The sequence below is a fragment of the Pezoporus wallicus genome, unplaced genomic scaffold, assembly GCF_028554395.1.
Source record: "Pezoporus wallicus isolate ANWC-B61680 ecotype Strahan unplaced genomic scaffold, APGP_CSIRO_Pwel_v1 contig_2908, whole genome shotgun sequence".
Classification (NCBI taxonomy): domain Eukaryota; kingdom Metazoa; phylum Chordata; class Aves; order Psittaciformes; family Psittacidae; genus Pezoporus; species Pezoporus wallicus.
In genome coordinates this window covers 4,424,037-4,445,734 of record NW_026642179.1, presented here as the reverse complement: position 1 = coordinate 4,445,734, position 21,698 = coordinate 4,424,037, and the positions used below count along the sequence as shown (strand labels likewise).

General features: G+C 48.5%; 2 protein-coding genes across 4 annotated transcripts in view; one reads left to right on the top strand and one right to left on the bottom strand.

The window, feature by feature from the left end:
• Positions 1-21,698, bottom strand: part of CACNA2D4 (calcium voltage-gated channel auxiliary subunit alpha2delta 4) — a 127,242-nt gene that overhangs the window by 27,798 nt on the left and 77,746 nt on the right. The window lies entirely within an intron of this gene.
• LRTM2 (leucine rich repeats and transmembrane domains 2) lies at positions 502-20,566 on the top strand. Of its 3 annotated transcripts, none has more exons than XM_057428132.1 (5): positions 502-1,014; positions 11,401-11,536; positions 12,977-13,138; positions 17,289-17,879; positions 19,854-20,566. In XM_057428132.1, exons 3-5 carry the CDS (start codon positions 13,072-13,074, stop codon positions 20,306-20,308), a joined length of 1,113 nt encoding a protein of 370 aa, XP_057284115.1. In that variant the 5' UTR covers positions 502-1,014; positions 11,401-11,536; positions 12,977-13,071; the 3' UTR covers positions 20,309-20,566. The 3 variants fall into 3 exon arrangements, with proteins under 3 accessions (XP_057284115.1, XP_057284116.1, XP_057284117.1); XM_057428134.1 differs by lacking the exon at positions 502-1,014 and adding an exon at positions 10,790-10,913; XM_057428133.1 differs by lacking the exon at positions 11,401-11,536.

Sequence of the window (21,698 nt, the reverse complement as noted above, 5' to 3'; positions counted from 1 at the left end):
CCCCTCATTCCAACTACCCCCTACAAGCACTCCTCAAGTTTTCCCTGATTCCTCAAGGACACAGACACAGGGTCATGCTGCATGCAAGGAGGGAAGCATTACGGCAGTTGCTGGGGATGCTGGCTGTGGCTGGGCATGATGTGACCAGCCCGCAGTGGCCACCTCTCTGTTAAGTCTCTCTGTCAGACACACTGCCTCCCCCCACTGTCTCTGGAGCACTGGTGGGAAGGGGGTGCCCTGCTCCCAGGCCCCCTGTGTTTTCCCCCACTGCTTCCCCTTCACTGCAGCTGCTCATCTCAGCCCTATACAAACCCCAGGGCTTGTCCCTTCTCCTTGTGCTTTTCTCTCTCCGTTTATTGTCATCAGCCATTTACCAGGAAGGGGAGAGATGGAGGGAGGGGAGGAGGCATTCAGCTCGGTGCCTCCTCTCATAACCTGAGCCTGACCAATCTGCCTCCCGAGGGGCTGTGGGGAGCTACCTCTCCTTACCCCTTCATGAGTCCCTTGGCTCCCGCAGACGGATGGAGGCAAGGGGAGGAGGGGGAGAGAGGGACTGACAGCAACTGCCCTTTCTTCAGGATGGGTTGAGAGATACGAGAATCTCCCGAGCTCCTTCCTGTGGGTATTGCGGAGCAGACCCTGCCTGCCTGGCGGGGTGACTCCTCTGCACTGTCTGTGCGCGCTCCTGTGCGTGTGCTGCTGCCATCACAGATGTACCCCCAGCTGTCACTTCGCTGCGCGCAGTCGCTCCCTCTCCCGTCTCTCTTTCCTTCTCCCCCTATTTATTATTTACGGAGGATTACAGTTCCTTTCCCACGCTGCCATCTCGCCGTGAGGTTCCTCTGCCCTCCGTGTGTGGCGAGCGGCTGGCTAGGAGGGGCTCCTGGCAGCTAGGGTCCATCGAGAGCCCAGCCGGCAACGGAGGCACTTTCTGCTGAATTTGCTCTGGGATTGTACCGGGTTTGCTGACAGAGCTGTCGTACTCACAGGAGGGTCCAGCCCAGCCCCAGAGAGGTAAGTAAAGACGTCTCTTTTGTATCCCCCCCCCCACTCCCCACCTATGTGAGATCAGTGGAGCTGGCCCCAGGAACCGGCTTCCCTGGGGAGGAGAGCGGTGGTCAGGGGCAGCACTGCCTGCCAGGCGGCACAGTGCAGGAGTCCCGGTTGTGCGAGGCTGGCAGGCAGCGGTCTTGCCGATGAGGCAGAACGACAACCCTGCCGCAGAGGCTCCTGGTACTGGTTCCAGTCCGGTTTCAGTGCGGGCAGCTGGGAGCAACTTCTCCCAGCTGTGAATGGCACAAGCTCAGGTGCAGCTTTGAGGCTTGGTCCTGTGGCCACTGGGTAGCTTCCCTGAGCCTTGGCTTTTGTTCCCCCTCCTTACGTCTGTGAGAGGGGTGAGCATATGAGCTGCCGCTCAACTGACCCGTGGTGGCTTTGCTGGGCATCATTTCGGTCTCAGCTTAGTAAGAACAACCTAAAATGGAGAAGTGAAGACCAAAACTGAACAGGTCTCACACTCAGCACGCAGCTTTAGGACTGAGAGGGGGTCTTTATGTGTGTATGAGCATGTACAGTTTCACACACAAAGCTCACAGACACAACCACAGGATATGAAGTGAAGGATGTCATACCACAAGCAGAACCAAAAATAAGACCCAAATTGCTTCTGGCATCCCTGCAGGCTGACCCTGCGCTTTCTGAACTTTTGGGAGGAAAGCACAGCACTGAGGGTGAGGGTGAAAAAGCACAGAGAAACTTCACAGCCTTTTCCAGTCCTGCCTGGGAGGAAAGGGGGAGAATGAGGTTCTGAATGAGTTGATGTGAAGCCCCCTATGCATAAGGATATATATGTGTCAGTGTGTGTGTGCATATATACACGTGTGCCTATATACACATGCACAGACACGTGCACACATACATCCCATACAGGGCATTCTGCCTGCCCCCCCCTTCTCCCTCTGCCTGCCCAGTTTATTACTGCCACTGCATCTCATGCTAATTGAGAGAGACATGTAAAAGCGGAGCTTTCCTGGTTTGGGGAGAGAGGATGTTTGGAGCTGTTACTCCAACCAGGTCATGGCTGAGCCGGGCCCCAGGCCCACTGTGTGGAATGTCAGGTAGCCTGAATGTGCCACATCCAGAGCATCCCTGGTGGCAACCGCAGGGTCCATCACTGCTCTGCTGCCAGTGCCTGATCTGCCACCCAAGGATGGGGGGAGAAATAAAGATCTCATCTGGGGAAGGGCTGGAGCAGCTGCTATTGCAGGGTTTAAAGAAGGAAACCCTTTAAAGACTGGGGAACCCTTAAAGGCACACAGGGACCTATCACAAAGCATGGGACATTTCTAGCGGGGGGTGTGTGTGTGTGTGTGTGTGTGTGTGCCTTTCCAGAATTGCAGATCATTTTTCTGCTGATCTTTATTGCTGAGGTCTGTTGGGTGTGGGGGGTGGATCTTCCTCTAACTGCTGTTGGCAAACAACATTTGCAAGGGAATTATTCCACATGAGCAGAAGGCTTGCGGGAGTTGTCTCCCCATCAGACATCAGTGCAGCCTCTGTTAGTGTATCTTGCCCAGCTGGAGGAATTATGGTAAATCCTGAGCAAAGGGGCTGTTTGCAAAGAGAAAGGGGGGAAGTCTTCTTATGTAATTTTTATGCCAGATCATAGCTTTACCCTTGCCTTCAGCAAAGTGAACGCCACATGCTAGCAAGGTGCTTGGATATCTTCATGAGCTACTCCAGCTTCCTGCCCTTCCTCTGGCTTTTCTAAGCCTGATGCAGAAAGGATTTTCTAGGCTTCTCAGCATCACAGAAGCCTGGTGAAGACAGACCTGTGACTTGATGCAGCAGGGAGGACCAGCAGCAGCACAGGGCCAGGAGGATACTTGGACAGGCATTCAGTAGAGGCTGGAGCAGGATAGTGACAGGCTCAAGCCTGTGGGACGGCATTTCTGGGCAGTTCTTCAGTGACTCTTCAGAACTTGCCTGTTGCTGATTCAAAAGAGAGCCCAAGCAGTTTCCTTTACTTGCCATGTTTGGTTACAAGCAGCTGCTTACACCACTTGACATCTGTCCCAGCCTGGGTGGCTCAAACAGTAATTCAAATGACCATACTGGGATGCTCCTGATAATGCTCCAGAGTGCCACACCATTGACACACTGCAGTTCTTAGTGGGAAGGAGCTGAAGTCCTGGGCTTTTTCTGTGTCTACCGCATGGAAATACCTTGTAACACATACCTTACTCCTGGCTTTACCAAAATGCTGGCTCACAAAAATGCTTTGTGTGGCTGAGGGTATCCTAATAGCAAGAAGAAGTACTTCTTTCTATAAACCAGTTCAGTTCCAGGCTGGAGAGATGGAAGGTCAAGTTACTTCACCTGCGAGGGGTTGGTTTATGTGGAATACAGTTTTATTCACATCACGAAAACAACCAGTTGAAAGTCAGAAGATGTCAGGATTTGGGGCAGCATGCCATCTGCACTGGGTTGCAGCCCTGACTGGTAGGATCACAGGCTGTATTTCCATAAGCTGCTTCACTCAGGGCACCAGCTACACGCTGCTTGGGGAGTGAAGCAAAGGGCTGTTACTGAGTTTTTAGTACTGCAAAGCGTGTGCCTGTTTTATTTGTTTACTGCCTGCCATCCAAGCCCTGCAGGCAATACATCATTATTCATTGTCTTGTGGTGTTCTGAAGATGCTCACTGCTACAGTCGCCTCATAGCTGATGATAGAGAATTTATGGTGCTGATAAGGCAGACAGAATAGTTGTTTTCCTTGCTTTTGAAGGGAAAAAAGACTTGCCCTTTAGCCAGACGGGGAAGGAGCAGCAGGTGCATGACTGGAGCTTGGGGTCTCTTGGCTCTTGGTGCCATTGAGTTCTCAAGACCATACCAGTTTGCTGGCTAAGCTTCCAGGATTTTGGAAAGCATCTGTGAATGCTCAGCAGTTCTGCAAAATGGCCCCTAGGGTCTCATGCTGGGCACCGCAAAATTAGGAATGGACAGACCGTGGCCACGTGCCAAAACTGTGGTTTAATATTTAATGCCGACCACATAAAAATGGCCTTATTTATTACAACGTCATTGTTAGATGGAGTATTGGTGTGCCCTTTGCACTGAGTATAGGACAGGGTCCTGTGGAAAAAAGAAATAGTGCTTTCAGGTAAGTAAAGGCTTTGTTGTAATGTGTACATGCAAGTGGCTGAATTAAGGTTGTGCAGGTATTAACTCACATTTAAGTGCTTGGCTTTGCAAGCCAAATGGCAGATTTTATCATATGGCAATTTGGTTTTAAAAACGAAAATGACATCTTCTTGATTCTTCTTTTATGAATGGGAAAACAACAGACTTCCTGTTATTTATACACTGCAACACCCCACACCTAACCATAGGAAGGACCAAGAAACGTACGGCTGATCCATACAAGTCTGAACTTCATGGCCGACTGCAGGCAAAGGCTGTTACTTTAAAGACAGGCCCTGCTATCACGCTCCTCCTCACTTCAAGGAGACTGGGAAGTTTCCTTCCCCATGGACCATGCTGTCACACAAGGAATAAAATAGTAGGACCACATACTGAGTCTGGAGATGTTAGAAGCAACTTGGGCTCTCTTTCCACTCCTGGTGAAGCTCTCTGCTGCTGGTGCTCCTCAAAGCAGGGCATGCTGCTGCTGTGATTTTGCTGCAAGGTACCTGTTGGTGGTAGAGGGGCTGCAGGTGGGCCTTGCTCCCCACACTACTTGCATTGATTTTGATGGGATGTGAATATTGCCTTCTCTTCTGTGGCTACAAACCTTCCAGTCAACTAAAGTCACATCAGTTTTGAAGACCTTCCCCAGCCTCACAAGCTCTGCAGCATGAGGCTATGATCTGTTTGCGAACCCAGATGCATGCAAGGATCTTGGCTGGAGGTCTGGGTTGTGAGAGTGTCACCACATCTTGTTGAGCTACGGGCAATGTTCCCAGCTTGTAAAGAGTATAAATATGTTCCAGACAGCCTCAGGCACCCCTGGAGCTTCAGGCCTGGACCTCATGAAGTTTGTGTGGACTTTGCAGGGAAGCCCCTCTTGGATACTCTGGGAAGGTGATAGTGGGGTGATGGGGAAGCAGAAGAGAACTGCAGCGACAATCAAGCAGACCTATGCAACTCACTAAGGCAGAAAAAGGTCTCCTTCAGAGTCCGGTATAAATGCACCGTGTGTGAACAACAACAGTCAGCCTTTCCTTGGGAGGTTTGCCAGGAGCTGTGTGTGTGCTAGGTCACTGATCCCCTTATGACAAGAGCAGAGAGGATTTAGTTCTAGCATGTTGTGCTCTTCCCACCCTGCTATGCATGCATGGATGATCCCTGCCCCTGTGTACACGCCCAGGGCACAGAACTGTGAGGTGAGATAGTAATGATGTTCTTCCTTTGACCCACTGTTTGTTCTACCTCCTCTCTCTCCTCCTGCTCCAACTGCTAAAGTGGCAAGCCACTACCCTTGCAGCCAATGGTCTCATTCTGAGAGGCTGGCAGCCAGAGAAGCATAGCCAAAGTGCTGGGTGAGGAAGACGGGGAGGAACTCTCCTTCTCAGCAGCTTAGGTGGCAGCAGTTCTCCATCACGTCGGCTTCTCCACCAGAAGCAAAAGTAACAAGAGTCAAGCACTAGGAATGCTAGTGAGCTTGGAGTCCTGGTGTATTTCAGAATAGAGGCTATGAAAAAAGGCAAAGCCAGTTCTTTGGCTAATGCAGACATGAATGATGGCAAACAAGCAGGTGTGGGACATTTTCTGCGCATGGGAGCTTGCAGAAGCTCTCCTGATTCTAGGAATAAGGGAGCAAAAGGAGAAAGGCTTATGGCTGAAGTGCCTTGGCTCCCATAAGATGTGACAGGAGTTTCTTGGTATTGATCTGGAAGCCTCTTGATTTGGCAGTCTGGCTGTGCTGTCTGATAGATGTCTGGCCTAGCACTCTGGGGACAGAACTGTGAACTGAGAGCTATATTGATAAAAAGCCCTTATATTTTCCTATCTTGCTGCTAAACTGATGCACCTCCATCTACTACTCTGTCCATGTAAATGTATCTCAGACAGGCTGGCACCTTCCCTCTTATGGATCTGCTGCACCCTTTGCCCCTAATAAGAGACCCAGGGAAGGTACTGGGTCATGCCCAAATTTCTGAGCCCTCAGAGAGTCCTTCACAAATGTGGGCTTATACATACCCTTCTTCTTGAACAACACCCACTTATGAAAGAGATTACTTCGGGATTCAGAGCACCATCCAACTAACTGCGGAAAATACCTGTGTGTAGGCTGGGGAGGGGAATGAGAATCACAGAATTGGGATTCTCCTACTAAGCTGCCTGGCGCTCTCCCTGGGTTGTGCCACTCACCCACACCCCCAGGGCAGGCCTGTCAGGAGGGTAGGAGCAGCATGTTACATGACAGTGAAGGATGCTCGTGGGGTGTAAAGGAGGAACTGGGAGCAGAAGGGTTCCTCCCCCAGGCATGCTGTGTCAGGAGTGGCCACAGTCCTTCTGTCGAGAGGCTGCGTGCAAGGATTAAAGGCCTGAGCTACTACTGACCATGGGATTAACCCCTGTAGGAAATTAAAGTTGTAGAGAAGGCTCTTCACTCCACAGCTGAGAGAAAGACGAAAACTGGGATCTGGATTAGAATTGGCAGGGCTGGTGACAAGCCACCACCCACAACCAACTGTTCCTGGCTGGATCAGAAAATGTTATCTCAGCCTTCATGTAGAACCCCCCTCCACATCTCACTCGGTTACCAATTTTTGCCAACAGTGTGAGAAGAACAAAAACATCACTCTGTGACAAGAAAAACAGAAGGAAACTGGGTAGCCAGCTCACGTGTCCCTCCTCTGAGCCCCTCTCCCACTCCCTCACCCGCTTCCCTTCTCAGCTGCCTCTGTTTTGCATGGAGGAAACACGCACGTGGTCTGTTGCATTCGATAATACTCGGAGAAGATGCTGGCACACACATGGCTGGATTTCTTCCTGTCAACTGCCCCCTCAGCTCTCCTCCTGCTGCTGCTCTGGGCCTCCTCCATATGCCACACTCTCACTGCACTGGGACTTTCCTGTCACTCCCGTGCTGGATATCCCAGTCTCCCCACCTGCTTCCACAGCTTCCCAAGGAATCCCACTTCTCCACAGCAATCTGGGTCTTTCCCATCAGTGATATCCACCCTGGCTCCCCTTCAGCAGCTCTGTGTTTTCTCAGAGGGTTTGATGATGCCTGATGCCCATAGTATTTCCAGCCCCTCCAACATCTCCCAGTCTCATTATCATGCATTGGTAAGGCTTGGGATGAAAATAATGGTAGAGGATGAAGAATCAAGAAACCTGGCTTCTCTCCTGATTTTGCCACAGGCCTGTCAGGAAACTTTGGGAAAGCCTGGGCAAATCTCCTTTATTCTGTGTTACTTTGGAAAGCCCTACAAATCATCTCTGCTGGACAGGAGAGCATTTGGAAGCCCAAGTGATCCAGCCCAAGCACCACAGTTGATGGCTTCAAAAATCCTGAGTGAGGAACTAATGTGAGCTCTTGAAGAAGTATGAAAAGCTAGGCAGCTGAAATTTCAGCCAGCCAAACTCAGCAGCCATTTTTACCTCTATGACAGTTTACCCCTCCAAAAAATGGGAATAAAGCTGATCTTTCTTGAAGAGGGCTTGCGGATGGAACATCTTTTAACAACAATCACATTTGCATTTCAGAGGTGCCTACACATTGTTCTTCCAAAGATCAGAAGATATTTGACCTCTTCGCATCCCAGAAACAGGGTGAGGTTTTATTCACACCCAGTCAGGAATGTGGCAGAGTCCCTTACAATACAAAGTGGGTTTTGCACACTTTCTACTTTAAAGCTTTCTGCATGAGGTGCTTTGCTTAGCTGTGATTGATCACTGCAAGTCAGATGGCATCATTTCTCCTGCAGCTGAGCTTCTAGTATGAATTTAAAATGTGCTTTGCACTGATTGTGACAGCACAACACTAATGAATCTTGAATATGTGTTAATAAATCAGCAGCTGCTGGAAATGAAGCCCCCAGCTATTTAGCTTAGAAGCTCACTGGGACAGTGACACATGCTCCATGTTTCTACAGTTCTGATGAGCTTGGCTGCCATCTCTGGGTGCTTCTGCAGTCCAATTAGACCACAAATGAGGAGCTGCCACTGAGACAATGTGACCTCTCATGGTCAACGATTTGCACAACTGACTTAGGTCTGCTGCGGGACCAAGAACAGGCCAAGATCATCTCCATGCCACCTAAGCCCATTTGGGGTACCGTCAGGAGCATGACTCCCCACTAGGACTCATCAGCCAGGTTACTTCATGAATTTCCAATCGCTGTAATCAGACCACATGGCTGATGTGTCTCCGTGCCCCCTGTGACTCTTGTCCCCCAAAGGGCTCATGAAGAAACAGACGCAGAACAACATGCTTTAGTCTCTGGGTGCAGTGGTACTACTATCCCCCTCCATTATGGGGTGATGGTAATAAAACAGGAATCCTAAAAGCAACAAGGAAATGGGAGGGGAGAAAGGTAATATCCTTGAAGTGTTCTCCATGCCCTCCATCACCCTGCTGCTTTTCTGGTACAGGCTAAAGTAATACAGCATTGGAAAGCAAAAAAGGACTTTGCCAACATTCTGCAAGGAGAGTGTGGGGGAGGGATGAATGTCTGCATGTACTTCCTGATAATTTATCACTGGCATCTGTTGCAGCCTCTGTTACCTACCCTTTTGTAGAATAGGTCACCCACATGCCCCGCCAATGCTCATAAGCCAGGCTGTTAACGGAGTCTGATCCCTGAGCCATGATCCAAGGGTTAGTGCCAAGTTCTCGGAGAGATAATCAGAGGCAGAGGTTGCTGAGCTCTGCTTTTGACCATGGCTCATCCTAGTGACACAGTCACCTGTCTCTCTAGCCTCAGTGTCCCTGTCTGGAAAATGGAATAGCTTTATCCACCAACCTAGACAGAGGCACTATAGGCTATGACCCCAGCCTTCCTTCTGGGGATCATTACATACAAAATAACACCACCTACAACTACAGTAAGAGCCATTTCTAGAGCAGATGGAAGGTGCCACAGAATTGGGAAGCGTTACGAAAGCAGTATGCGGATGCAGTAAACCAAACCCCTCCCCACCCTCATAGCATGATCCTTGGGACCCTATTTATGAAAGCTAAGGCTTTAGATTGTCGCTGCAAACGTTACTGGTGCCTGGACAGGGAGAATGGAAGCACAAGACAGGGATAGTGGCTGCTGTAGCTTTTATGCCCTGGCAAGTGCTGCAGAGTCATTACAATATCCTCTGCCTCCATCTCCCCTTCCTCCCCAGCAGTAAAGTTTCCTGTTCAAGCTAATTAGGGGAATCCTCATTAGAGAGTCCTCTAGAGTCTGACAGCAGGCCAAATGTCCAAGTGGCACTTCAGCTCAGTGTATTTTTGGCCACTGGAGACCATGGGCCAGAAATGGATGATCTCATTCTGTTGCTTTGAGCTGAAACTATACAAGTTGTCTTCTACTGTCCTATATCAAACAGCAAAAAGAAAAGTCTACCACCAGCCCCACAGGCTACTCTGTTCCTTTCTCCAGAATCTGGAAAAGAGACTTAACTCCAAGCATGTGGAAGAAAGCTCTGGATACCATGAACCTTGTGACACGGCATTCAGCTGATGTGTTGCTCCAGGGAGAAGGAACTATCTAGTATGCCCAGAAGAAAGACTAATGCCTGATTTGTGGAGCCCTTGAGTGACTTCAGAGTATTCAGAGCTGCAGCAATGCTGATCAGCCTTGAGCCCCCAAAACCCAGGCAATGACATGCTAGTTCAGTGCTTCTCCCCTTGGGCTGGGGGTGTATGGGGGGCACTCCCAGGTCTGGCAGAGTCCTCACTGCTGGAAAAGTCCCTGACTGACAGGCTAAAAGCAGCCAGACAGATTTGGTGGTGCTTGAAGAGCCTTGAGGTGTGGTCAGATGCTAGTTGCCCCAGGACTACTGGGTTCCCAGTGCTGCATTGGCAGTGAGCACAGCTGGCCTGGGCACCTCTTGGGCCACAGTAAACCAGCTAATTAAGTCAGAATTCAAGACAAATCAGCAAAAAAACCCTCTGAAAAATAAACTCAGAAATCCTCTCCACCACCTTGCTCTCTCCTGGCTGCAGAATAGTAATTACTAAAGGTCTAATGTGATTATGGTCAATAGATGCGTAAGAGAAACTGGGGTGTTTTTGGATCCTGGGAATTAAAATTTCTCCATAAACATACTACGTCAAGGTGTAATGCAGAAGCTCATTGCCCCTTGTACTTTGGCAGCCAGGAGCCTCTACCTATTCCGAATCTACTGCGCTGCCACCTGAGCATGTGCTATGCATGGAGAAGCAGGCAGTTCTGTGCAAGACGTGGATGTTGATAAACACAAGGTTACAGAAGAGCCCTCAGCACATGTGCATGCCCAACTGTGCACACATTTGTAAACATAAGTTAGACTGGTGACTATATCTGCATACATACATGAAGATAGTTGTGTTTAAGTCTCAGAAACATGTATGAGTGCACAAAGTGTGGCTGCTATCTGTGTGGGGCAGGAGTGATGTATTTTTGTGACATGCTTTTAAAATTATCTTGGGTTTATCAAGGCGCCTCCATCTTTGTGCATGTTGCAGCGCAAGAGACAGCAGTAAAGCCTGAACAGGTGTTAATCACTATGCACTGTAATAAATTCTAAACATAGGGAAAGGGCTTATTTATACACGGCTGCTCCTCCCACCCTGCACTCTGTGCTTGAGCCTTGGCGCTGCCTCAGAGAAAGAGGCGCCCGTGAGGTGCCACAAATGACTGCAAGATCTGGACTTGCTCTGGCAGAGCAGGAGCTAGGGGTAGAAACCCTGACCCCATCCTCACACCTGGGTATGCCCATCCTGCTTTCAGCCCCAAACTGTTTCCTGGGGATGGCGTGGCTGGACCGCACAGAGCAGCGAGAGGGGTTGGGGAGACACCAGCACCTGGCATAAGCAGGGACCTGGGCTGAGGGGAGACCACGGATGGAAGCCGTGTCACAAAGCACCTAAGGAAGCAGTTTTTTTTCCTTTTAAAAGAAAAAAAAGCGTAGCCCCCCCTGATTGGAGCTGAGCCAGCTGATACAGATGGGGTGTTACAAAACAGAGCCAAAAGGCAAGAGCGCAAGGAACAGAGCTATCTATAACCCTGACAAAGTTAAATGGAGTGAAGGTGGGGAAGAGGGAAAGGCAGAGTGTGGCAGGCAGCCCCTGATGCTGATAGTGAGGACTCGATCGTTCGGCAATGGGATTTGGAGCTGATCGGCTCCCGCTATCCAGCAGGCAGATAAGGCTCTGTGGCTGTCAGCTTAAGTCTGCCGTTTATTCCTGTGCTGTAGGGAGTTAAATAGAGCACACGGAAAGCCTGCTGCCGGGAGTGAAAGTCAAGGAGGGAAGGGAAAGGAAAGGAAGAGGCAGTAACTGGGCAGTGCCTGGGGAGTCGGGTGGAAGTGGCTGTGGGCAGAGCCCCTTCAGGTAAGTGCTTGTGGCTTTTCATCCTTGTCGCTGCTGATGGGGACAGGAGACTTCAGGGGTGGCATTTAGGATGGAGACATTGATATGAGGGAGGCTGAAAGTCTCCTTCTCAGCCAGGGTGAATGCAAGCGGCGAATGGGGACAGCTATTTGCTGTGGCTTCTCCTTCAGTGGGGACTGCAGGGAAAGGGCTTAAGCTCAGTTTGGGGAATAGGGGGCTGCAGCGAGTGGTTTTGGTTCTGTAAGGGGTATTCATCTATTTGGTGCATTGGCATTTGGGTAAATGATCTAAATAGCTTTGCAGAACGTACTAGTCCAGGCACCGATCCTGCTCATCTTTCTCATCAAGATGCTAATTTAAATATTTCCTAGTGGTTTACTTTCCCATATAAAATAAATCATTCCTGGGAGCCTGGGGGAGGGGAAGCAGCTGGCACGTGTGTGGGGAGGGTGTCCCAGTGGGAGTGCTGCACCCAGCTAAAATAACGGCTGTGGATGTTGTCAGAGCCCCTCAGAGAGGGTGGAGGATTATGTATTTCTGTACCCTGGTTGAAACGTGTCCATCCAACTGCTGCTGTGACTGTGGGTGGCATATCTGAGAGCAAGCAGGGGGACAGGAAGGTCCGTGGTGTTTCCCTTTTTCCTGCTTGCCTGTATCCAAAAAGGAAGTGGGAGGGAAGTTGGAACTTGTTGTCAGTCAGATATTGTCAGGGGAGAGTTTATGGTCTTTGGGTTTCTAATTAGTCTGAGCATTTTTCCTTTTCCTAATTAAGATGCAATTCCTCTCTTTTCAACACTCCCACTCAGTCTCCCCTGCCCCAGGTACTCCCTTCTCCTTTGAGGCTCCCTCACTTGCTCTTTAGCTCCTGCAGTTGCTAGTGTCGAAATCCTCAAGCTGAAGCTGCGCTCTGCTCAGCCCTGCTCCAGCCACCACATCCATTTTACCTTCAAACAGAAAGGAAGTGCTAGTAGGAAATACAGGGCAGCGGAGAAGTGGCTTGGCAGCCACTGGTACCCAGACCCCAGTGAGCCTGAGCTCTGCATCAGGGAGGGGATGGACAGGTTGTACCACCTGTGTGGAGGCAAGAGGGAGTGAGCTGGAGTCTGCTGCCCTGATAGGGTCAGCTCAGCAATTCAGCAGGTTAACCTTGAGTGTGTGGCTAATGCAGCTACCATAGCAGGCTACTCAAACACGGGCTTGTCTCTTCGGCACTAAGGTGAATCAGGCCGTATTTCTGCACTGTGAGGTTCAAAGTGAATTAACATTGTGTCTTTGCCAAGCTGTGCCTCCTGAAACATCCTCCATCTCTCCTCCAAAATGGAGCTGATTCCTTAGAGGCAAAACTCTAGCTGGGGTGGAGAAAGGACAAAACTCAGCCCAGCCCTGTGTCTTGTGCCCAGGCAACTTAGTCTCACCCACTCTTCTGCTCTGCCCCTCCAGGACCTGGCAGGCAGGATACAAGGTCATTCCTCCTCTCTTTGGGGCTGTGTGCCAGGCTGGCTGGTGGATGTGAAGACACGCTGGAGAAGACAACAATGCTGCCTACAACTGCTGGCCACAGGTGGAGGAGCAGGTTCCTCATGAGGTGGCAAGAGGCTTGTTGTAAGTAATGCCTACTCAGGTACTAAGTACAATGATCCTGTTTGTCAAAGGAGTGGAAAGAAAATAGGTCACATCAGGGTTAAGAATAGGGGAGAGGGACAGCTAAGAATGGAGATGTTTGAACTAATTCCTGATTCCTTTAGAGGCCAGGCTAGGTGGGAGGGAGAGCGAGACTCTAAAGCTGAAGATGGGCTTAAAGTGGGACAGCAAGTGATGATTGCTGAATTCCAGTGGGCCTGGCAGGTAAGAAACAGATACCACTGCACAAAGAGCCACCCCGAGCATTTCTCAGATTGGCATCCTGTGAGCTGCAGACCCCTCTCTGTGGTAGGAATATGTATATATATATATATAAATATATATATATAGGCTGCTGGGCAAGGCTCCCAGCAATTTACAGCAGAAGTCATGACAGATTTTAGAAGGAACACGGGATGCAAATGCAGAATTCTCCTACTGGGCACTGCCACATGCAGTGAAAATCAAAGAGTAAACAAAGAAGATCTCTTTTACATTAAACTGTAAAAGTTCAGCCTCGGCATCTTCCCAGTAGACTGGGGCATCTGCTACAGCATCCCTGAGTGCAGAGCAGAGATGCCTATGGTGATGTGAGGCTTCTAGGAGTGTACCTTCAGTTCCCAGAAGCATCTGTGGACCACAGCAGAGGAAAAGGAGCACTTAGAGTCCATCACTATTACATGCCTAAGTGCCAAGCAGGTCTCTGGTTTCTCTTGTTCCTGTCCCCCTGATCAAATTTGGGGCTGCCACTGTAGGAAGCTGGGGAAATGACTTCCTTCTCCAGAAAACAGTCATCTTTGTAATCCATCTTTACAGACTAGACTGCTGTATAAATTATTTAAAATTAATGCTACTGAGTCTTGACTTAATCTGATATACCTAGATCAGCTTTCTGTCACTTACTGGTCACCAAACACCCCACAAAGTAACTTCATCTTCCCCTAACACAAGAACACATGCTACTCATCCTTATGTAGGGCTGGGAGAGTGTCAAGTTCTGTCTATTGTTTCCCTGCCTTTCTTCCCCATAGAGATTCATCCTAACCAGTGTGATGAATTCCTTGGTCTCAACTCACATACTAGTGGATGCACCTCTTGCAGGGACTGAAAATGAAATCAGACCTTCTCCCCTCTATGATTTTAGTTAAATATTTCCAAGCACACAGAGCAATATATGGGCAACAACAAGACATTTTTGGCATATCCTACATGGCTGCAGAAACTTGGCATAAATCAGATTCTGAACATAACCGCAGCCAGCTGACTGAGACTTTGTTCCTACCAGCCGCTGCCAGCATCCATACTGGTGGAACCCCACACCCACCCAGTTGGGGCTGGTGGCGGGTAGGCATTTTCAGAGATAAGGCCTGAACAGAATGCCACCTGTATAGCATTACACACAGTCTGCTCTTGCCTTTCTTGGTGTACAAAGCAGCTAAGTGTTATCTCATCATCACAGCTGTCAATCTATTATTAATACTGTACTTTTGTTAAGCATCCAGGAAAAGAGAGGGTCACTTGAGTGACTCACGGCTCTCTCCCTTCCCCACTCTAGCTCCCATTCTTTTAATTCTCTCCTTACAAGAGCGCAATGTATTCTGAATGGAATTAAGTATCATCCAGCCAGCCAGTACCTGCACTGCACCAGTCCACAGGCTATGATCGGCTTTCATGGTAATCTTTGCTGTTGACCCCCACCTTTGCATAATAAGAAAGCACACAGGTGCTCAAGGTAAAGATTTCTTTTGTATTTCATCATAAGGATCCACAATTACCATTAAAACAGCACACAAATTGGCACAGCCTGGGCTGAAGTACACCTGAGATCTCAACTACAGGACAAAAAAATTCTTGAAGGAATTGTGAAAGATGGATGAAATACAAAAGAGCTGAGATTGTCTCTCTGAACACTTATCCCCTGGTCCTTAATGAAGTCATCACATAATCACAGAATACCATGTTGGAAGGGACCTCAAGGATCATCTGGTCCAGCCTTTTTAAGCAAAGCATGACCTAGATTCTATGTCCCAACACTCTGACCAGCCAAATCTTAAATGTGTCCAACGCTGGGAATTCACACCTTCCCTGGGGAGATTATTCCAATGGCTGACTGTTCTCATTGTGAAAAATATTCCTCTTGCCTCCAATTGGAATCTTCCCAGGAGTAGCTTGTGCCCATGACCCCTCAGCTTTTCCATGGGACTCCTTGTAAAAGAGGAGTCTCCACCTTCTTTGTAGCTGCCTTTTAAATCCTGGAACATGGTGATAAGGGCTCCCCTGAGCCTTCTCTTCTCTAGGCTGAACAAACCCAGTTCTTTCAGCCTTTCCCCACGTGGCACTCTTCCCAGTCCTTTGATCATCTTTCTGGTTCTGTGTTATATAGCTTAGGATCCAGACTATGTAGTTCTCCTTAGGCTACCAGTCCACAAATCTGCCGATTCTCACAAGGACCATTGGGAACATGAAAAGGCCCCATGCAGGATGACATGGTTTGAGTATGAAAGCAGCATTGCTGACAGATGCCAAGACAATATAAAAAAATGGGCTACGGGTTAGACTAGAGAGTGGTGTGATGGAAGAGAGGAAGAGCATGGCTGATCCAGGCACAGCTTCTTCAGAAGCTCTCCAGTGGCTCCCTCTCCTATGGCAGTCCTTTCACAATTCCTTTGGGGTTAAGAAACAAAACACCTGCTTGCTGGGTCTTTGGAAAAAGACTAGGACAGAAGAATCTGGTTTCCAGTCCAAGAAAGAATGGAGGGAAAATAAATGCATCCACTTCAGCTACCGTTCATCCCTAAAAAGACTCTACCAGCCCCAAGCAATTGCCTTCTCTGAAGGAAAGTGAGAAAGGGAGAGGACAGGGCATGACGTACAAACAAACCTGCTTCAGCTTTAGTCAAATGTTCAAACTTGTCACCTTGAAAAGCAGCAAGGGAGCTGAATTTGCTTCCCACATTGAGAAACTAATCTCAATTCCACAAAAGGAATTAAGATGAAGGATGCAAATGTTTTACATAGTCTGCTTAAACATAACTCCCACTCCTCCAATGACAGGAAGCACAAAGCTTGCTTCCCTGTTGCTGGTGCGTCTTTGCCACAGAAATGAGAGTTTTAGAAGCCACCGGCTCACAAAGAGGATTGGTAACTAGTGCCCTGACACCATCCATAGGATCTGGACCCGCATCTGGAATGCTGATCCACAACAGCTCTACAATATGCTGGTTTGTACGTTATCTGACCTTCCTTTTGGGACAGTGCAGGCAAAAGGGGGTGTGCTAACCTTTTTCCTAAAACCCCTTTCTTCAACTACCGACCTACACTTTTCTTCCTCATCTTCATTGCTATAGGAAATTTTGGTCAGAGGAGGCAGATGTGGGGGTATCGCTATGGGATTCAGAAACTGTTTTGAGAGCAATGTCAAGTACCAGGTGTCCAGTGGTTTAGGGTTTCCTTGTTACCTTTTAACAGCTTTATTCGTCATACCTTTGTAGTGTAATTTAATTCATAAAAAAGTCTTTTGCCACAAGGTCCACACAATACACTGTGGATATGGAAAGCAAATGATACCCTGATTTAGAGGCTAACTTAGACATAAGCCTGATCTATCACAAGGATTAGGATACAAAAAGCACAGGAGCACAACTGAAATGTAGGTTGTTTTGTTTTCATTTTTCTGAAAAGATTTTCATTAACATGTCTATTTCTGTAAAAATAGAGCTTCTTAAATATATACCAGTCCCTTCCCTCTCAACCCTGACTGTTTGGAAAGAGCTGTATTTTATCAGAGGTGAGGCTCCCACCACTCTCTACTCCATTCTCCTCTGACAGGTTCCAGTGCTCTAGTACATAGCAGCAAATTCTTTTGGTGTGCACCATTTTAACTTCCTCATGAGACTAGAAGGATATTTACTTCTTGCTCATGACAAAAAGACTAAGAAGAAAGTCATGATGACAGGCCTCCAGTAAAGGGATGTAGCTGTGAAGAAGCTCATTACACTGTAGGGCATTGCAGCAGAGTCACGCTGTGAGGGTTATATTATAACCATAGTTGTGGTCAAGGTGACAGTTGATGAGGATGGGAAAGCACTGTTCTAATACATGCACTCTCTCTCCCCTGCTTTTCGCCTACCAGTGCTTGGCTGTTGGCTGTCACTGTGTGCTGCCGAGTCCTTCTTTGCTTGTCCTTCCTCCTGCAAGTGTAACAGTGGCAACCTGGAAGTGGACTGTAGTGGCTTGGGCCTCTCCTCCATCCCTTCAGACATCCCCACAAACACCAGGACCTTCCTCTTTCTCAACAACAAACTCAGCATCCTGCCAGGAGCGGTGTTTTCCAACCTCTCTGCTCTACAGAGGCTGGATCTATCCAACAACTTCTTGGACCAGCTCCCTCAGAACATCTTCAGTGACCTGGGGAACCTCACGGAGCTTCAGCTGAGGAACAACAGCATCCGGGCCTTAGACAAGGACCTGCTACAACACACGGCCCTGCTGCGCCAGCTGGACCTCTCCATCAATGGCCTGGCCCAGATACCCTCAGGCATCTTTGACGACCTGCCTGCTCTCCGCTCCCTCTCTCTCAGGTCCAATCGCCTGCAGAGCCTGGACAGGGTGACCTTCGAACCGCTAACCAGCCTGCAGCATCTCCAAGTTGGGGATAACCCCTGGGAATGTGACTGCAACCTCCGAGACTTCAAGCACTGGATGGAGTGGTTCTCCTATCGAGGTAGGTGCTCACGCAGCGGGAGCCAAGCGCAGAAGTACGGGTCTTCCACGGAAAGGCAGACAAAGGCAGGCAGGGAAGAAACATGAGCAGATACATCTGGTAGGTCAGGCTGACCTGAATGTCAGATCTTAGCCAAGGAGCATGAGGACCATGCCACAATGCTGAGACAGTTCAGCACCACTGCACCTACATATAGCAGCACCGCCACACTGAGAAGCCCTCTGCAGCCCCAGATCTCCTATTTCCTTGTTTTGTTTCCATTCTGAAAGATTTCTTTTTTCTTTTCCTGGGAGAGAAATAAAAATGTTAGGACTATGAGCTCCCCTCACCCTTTCTGCCTAAAGAGAAGAAACGCTTTTCACGCTTGAAAATAACCATCCTGTCCTCTTTCTTAAGCTAGAAGAACTAGAAGCTAGATTTGGCTGTAAAGAATCAGGTTTGCGTTCAACAGAAGACCCATAGGAAACAGTGCCACTTGGAAAAATACTGCAACTAATATTGGGAAACCCAAACTAAAGCTCTTAGTAACAAGCCAGGCCCCAAGTCAGACTGGCTATAAAATTATTTCAAACTAAGCAGCTCTTGACAAGTTTGTTTTTCCATTTTTTTTTTCTTGAGATATGGAAGGCTGGAAAGGTACATATCACTTAGCAGGAAAGCTGATGGGATGACAATTTTTCAGGAGCTGTGACTCAAAGAAAGATGGCACATTATACAGGAATGATGATCGAAGGCCTGACCTTCTGTCACTGGAGCCAGTGAGTAGGAAAGGGTCTCAAATCATGCGGATAGCTGTCACATCTCTGCTGATCACAGCCATGCTGCAAAGAGATTATCTATGCCTATGGCTACACTGCATTCTGAAATATGCATTTGTATTAGCAGAATCAAACCAGCGTACGAGTGCCACTTTCCTCTTAATTTTTCTTTTTGGTTCGTTTTGTTTCTTGACTCTCAAATCACAGAGTCAATGAAAAGCACATGGAGTTAATGTTGCTTTTATTTCCCCTTACAAAGAAATTACCCGAACTTGCTCAAGCATTTGTTTCAACATCTGTCATTATTTTCACAGAGAGGGGATGGATTAGTTGTTCAAAGATGGGTCTGCTGTTATTTGGAGAAGATACACCCTGGTCCTATCTTTTTGCTTTAATTTCTCCTCATCTAAAATGGTTCTACTGACACTTATATAACTCACTAAACAGTATGAGGCTTATTTAATAGATGGTTTCAGAGGGCTTTCATGTCTTGGCCTGAAAGATGTCTATAAAGATATCATGTACCATGAGCTCTCTACTGTCAAATCCAACCTAGGCAGAAACATATAAGCCAGCTGCCATGGTTAAAACTGTTCCAGCTGTGGAGGGCTAACCACTCAAACTTGAAAAGGGGAGATTTAGACTGGATATAAGGAAGAAATTCTTTACCATGAGGGTGGTAAGACACTGGAACAGGTTGCCCAAGGAAGCTGTGGATGCCCTATTCCTGGAAATGTCCAGGCTGGACAGGGCCTTGAGCAACCTAGTCAAGTAGAAGGTGTCCCTGCCCATGGCAAGGGATTGAAACTAGATATCTTAAGGTCCTTTCCAATCCAAACCATTCTACGCAAAATGTCTCCAAGTTAGGCAAAACAATCATTTTAAAGGATAATACATGTGCTCCTTCTGCCCAGTGCATGGAGGTGGAGCCATTCCTCCCTCCCTCCACCTTGGACAAGCACTGAGTATCTGACAGGCTCTCATGAATACTCTCTCTGCTCAGGAGTGCATTCACACATGAGGGACTGGATTTTATGGCCCCACTGCTATAACAAAGCAGTTCCCCACTCGTTAATCACAATGCTGACTTTTGCAGGGCAAATGTTTAGCAGATGTGAATAGAGCCATAGGAACTTAATCCACCAGAGGATCTAGCTCTGCTGTCACTGTATGGGGATGAAGCTGTGGTTTACTCCTATTATCTCTATTGGGACAGGTGGGAAAATCGACCAGCTGGCATGTACCCTGCCCAAGGAGCTGAAAGGGAAGGATATGCGAATGGTGCCCATGGAGATGTTTAACTACTGCTCCCAACTGGATGATGAGAACAGCTCTACAGTGCTGGACAATACTGGCCCACCCTGCACTAAAGGAAGCCCAACTCCTCCTAAATCTAAATCGGGCCCAGAAACAGAAGTGGAGCCCAGTGTGGGATGCCCTCAGAAACAGCGTTATAGGCCTGTGAGCGTGCGCCGGGCTATTGGCACTGTGATCATTGCAGGGGTGGTTTGTGGCATTGTGTGCATCATGATGGTGGTGGCAGCTGCTTATGGTTGCATCTATGCCTCCCTTATGGCCAAGTACCACCGGGAGCTGAAGAAGAGGCAGCCACTCATGGGTGACACAGAAGGTGAACATGAAGAGCAGAAACAAATCTCTTCTGTGGCATGAAACTCTTCTAGGAAGGAAGGGACAGCAATGAACAAAGGTACCTGAGAGCAGTCAAGCATGGGGTCCTCCCAAAATACATCTTCCCAGACAGACAGACAGACAGACAGACTGTGCTATTGCTCCACTCACCCAAGTAGTGCAACATGGTTCTGGGGGGGCAGGGCACCTGGCTCAATTTCTGTTCCTCTGCCCCAGGCCCATTTTGTGCCCTTTCACCCTTGGGCCCTCCCAGACAAATAAAGTAGAGTCGGATCTTGAGTGCTTGCTGTGCCTCATGACCCTGCACAGACCTTCCCTCACATGCCTGCTGTGGCACCTTCTGGGAACCTGTGCATCCTCTCAGCTTCGGTCCCAAGTCATCCTGTATCCTGTCAAGAGCTCTCTGCAGAGAGCAGCTCTGTGAAAGCTTCTGTGAGTAGCAGGACACCAAAAGAGTCCATGCCTTGCTGTTAGGGTCACTGCTGTTGTGTGACAGTAAGCTGCTGCTCACCCTACAAGTCAGTACTGCTGAGAGGACACCAGAAAGGACAGAGGGTCCCTAGGGGATGACAACAGTCAGGAGGAGGTTTCCCTTCTCACTTTTAAAGGTGAAAAGATACCTGTATCACTCTAACACATTGCCTGGGAGCACAGTGGCCCTCTTTTTGCTCCTGGCCAGGTCCAAATCTCCAAGCTGACATACATACCATCTGCTATAGGTACACAGATATAGACCTGTCCTTCTGCACACACACACACACACACACACACTGACTCATTCTGATCCCAACACATACAAACAGTCGGCCCCAGCTCCAGCCATCCAGGTACCCCATCTGTACATGCAGAGCCACATGTGTTCATATTGATCTATCTATCCTCTGTGTGCAACCATGAATACATTCAGCCACTTTACTCTCACTGTAACAGTGCATAGCATCTTCTGCTTCAGACAAAATACATGCATCCTGCCACTGAGGAGCTAACAGAAACATCTCAGCCATAATGCAGAGCCAGTGGGAATGGGCAGGATAAGATGGAGAGAAACAGTTATTAAGGTTACAGCATGAGTCTGTGGAAACAAGTACACAGCATGAAAAAAAATTTGGTGTGTTCTTGTTATCTATGTTTTCTGTGATAAATGGAGAGCGTAAGGATATGAAGCCTCCATTTGGAAATGTCTGATTGGTAGAGCAGAAGTGGGCCATCAGGAAAGACTAAGGGAGGAGGTGGCTTACCAGCCTCGGTAGTGTAAACTATGTTGAGGAGTAGCGTGAGCCTAGGGGAAGGTGGCGGAAGAAGAAGGCGCACAATCCAAGAGAGGCAAGCATGGTGTATGGAGTAGGGTTATGCAGCTGGGGTGACTGAAGAGAGGGGCATAATTCTGGAGGGTCTTGAAGTGAAGGCTGAA

Bases quoted from the DNA above. Each gene is read 5' to 3' on its own strand.
- LRTM2 (XM_057428133.1), top strand. From the start codon at position 13,072: ATGCTGCCTACAACTGCTGGCCACAGGTGGAGGAGCAGGTTCCTCATG. The intron at 13,139-17,288 runs GTAAGTAATGCC...TTCGCCTACCAG, and splicing joins GAGGTGGCAAGAGGCTTGTT to TGCTTGGCTGTTGGCTGTCA. The intron at 17,880-19,853 runs GTAGGTGCTCAC...CTATTGGGACAG, and splicing joins GGAGTGGTTCTCCTATCGAG to GTGGGAAAATCGACCAGCTG.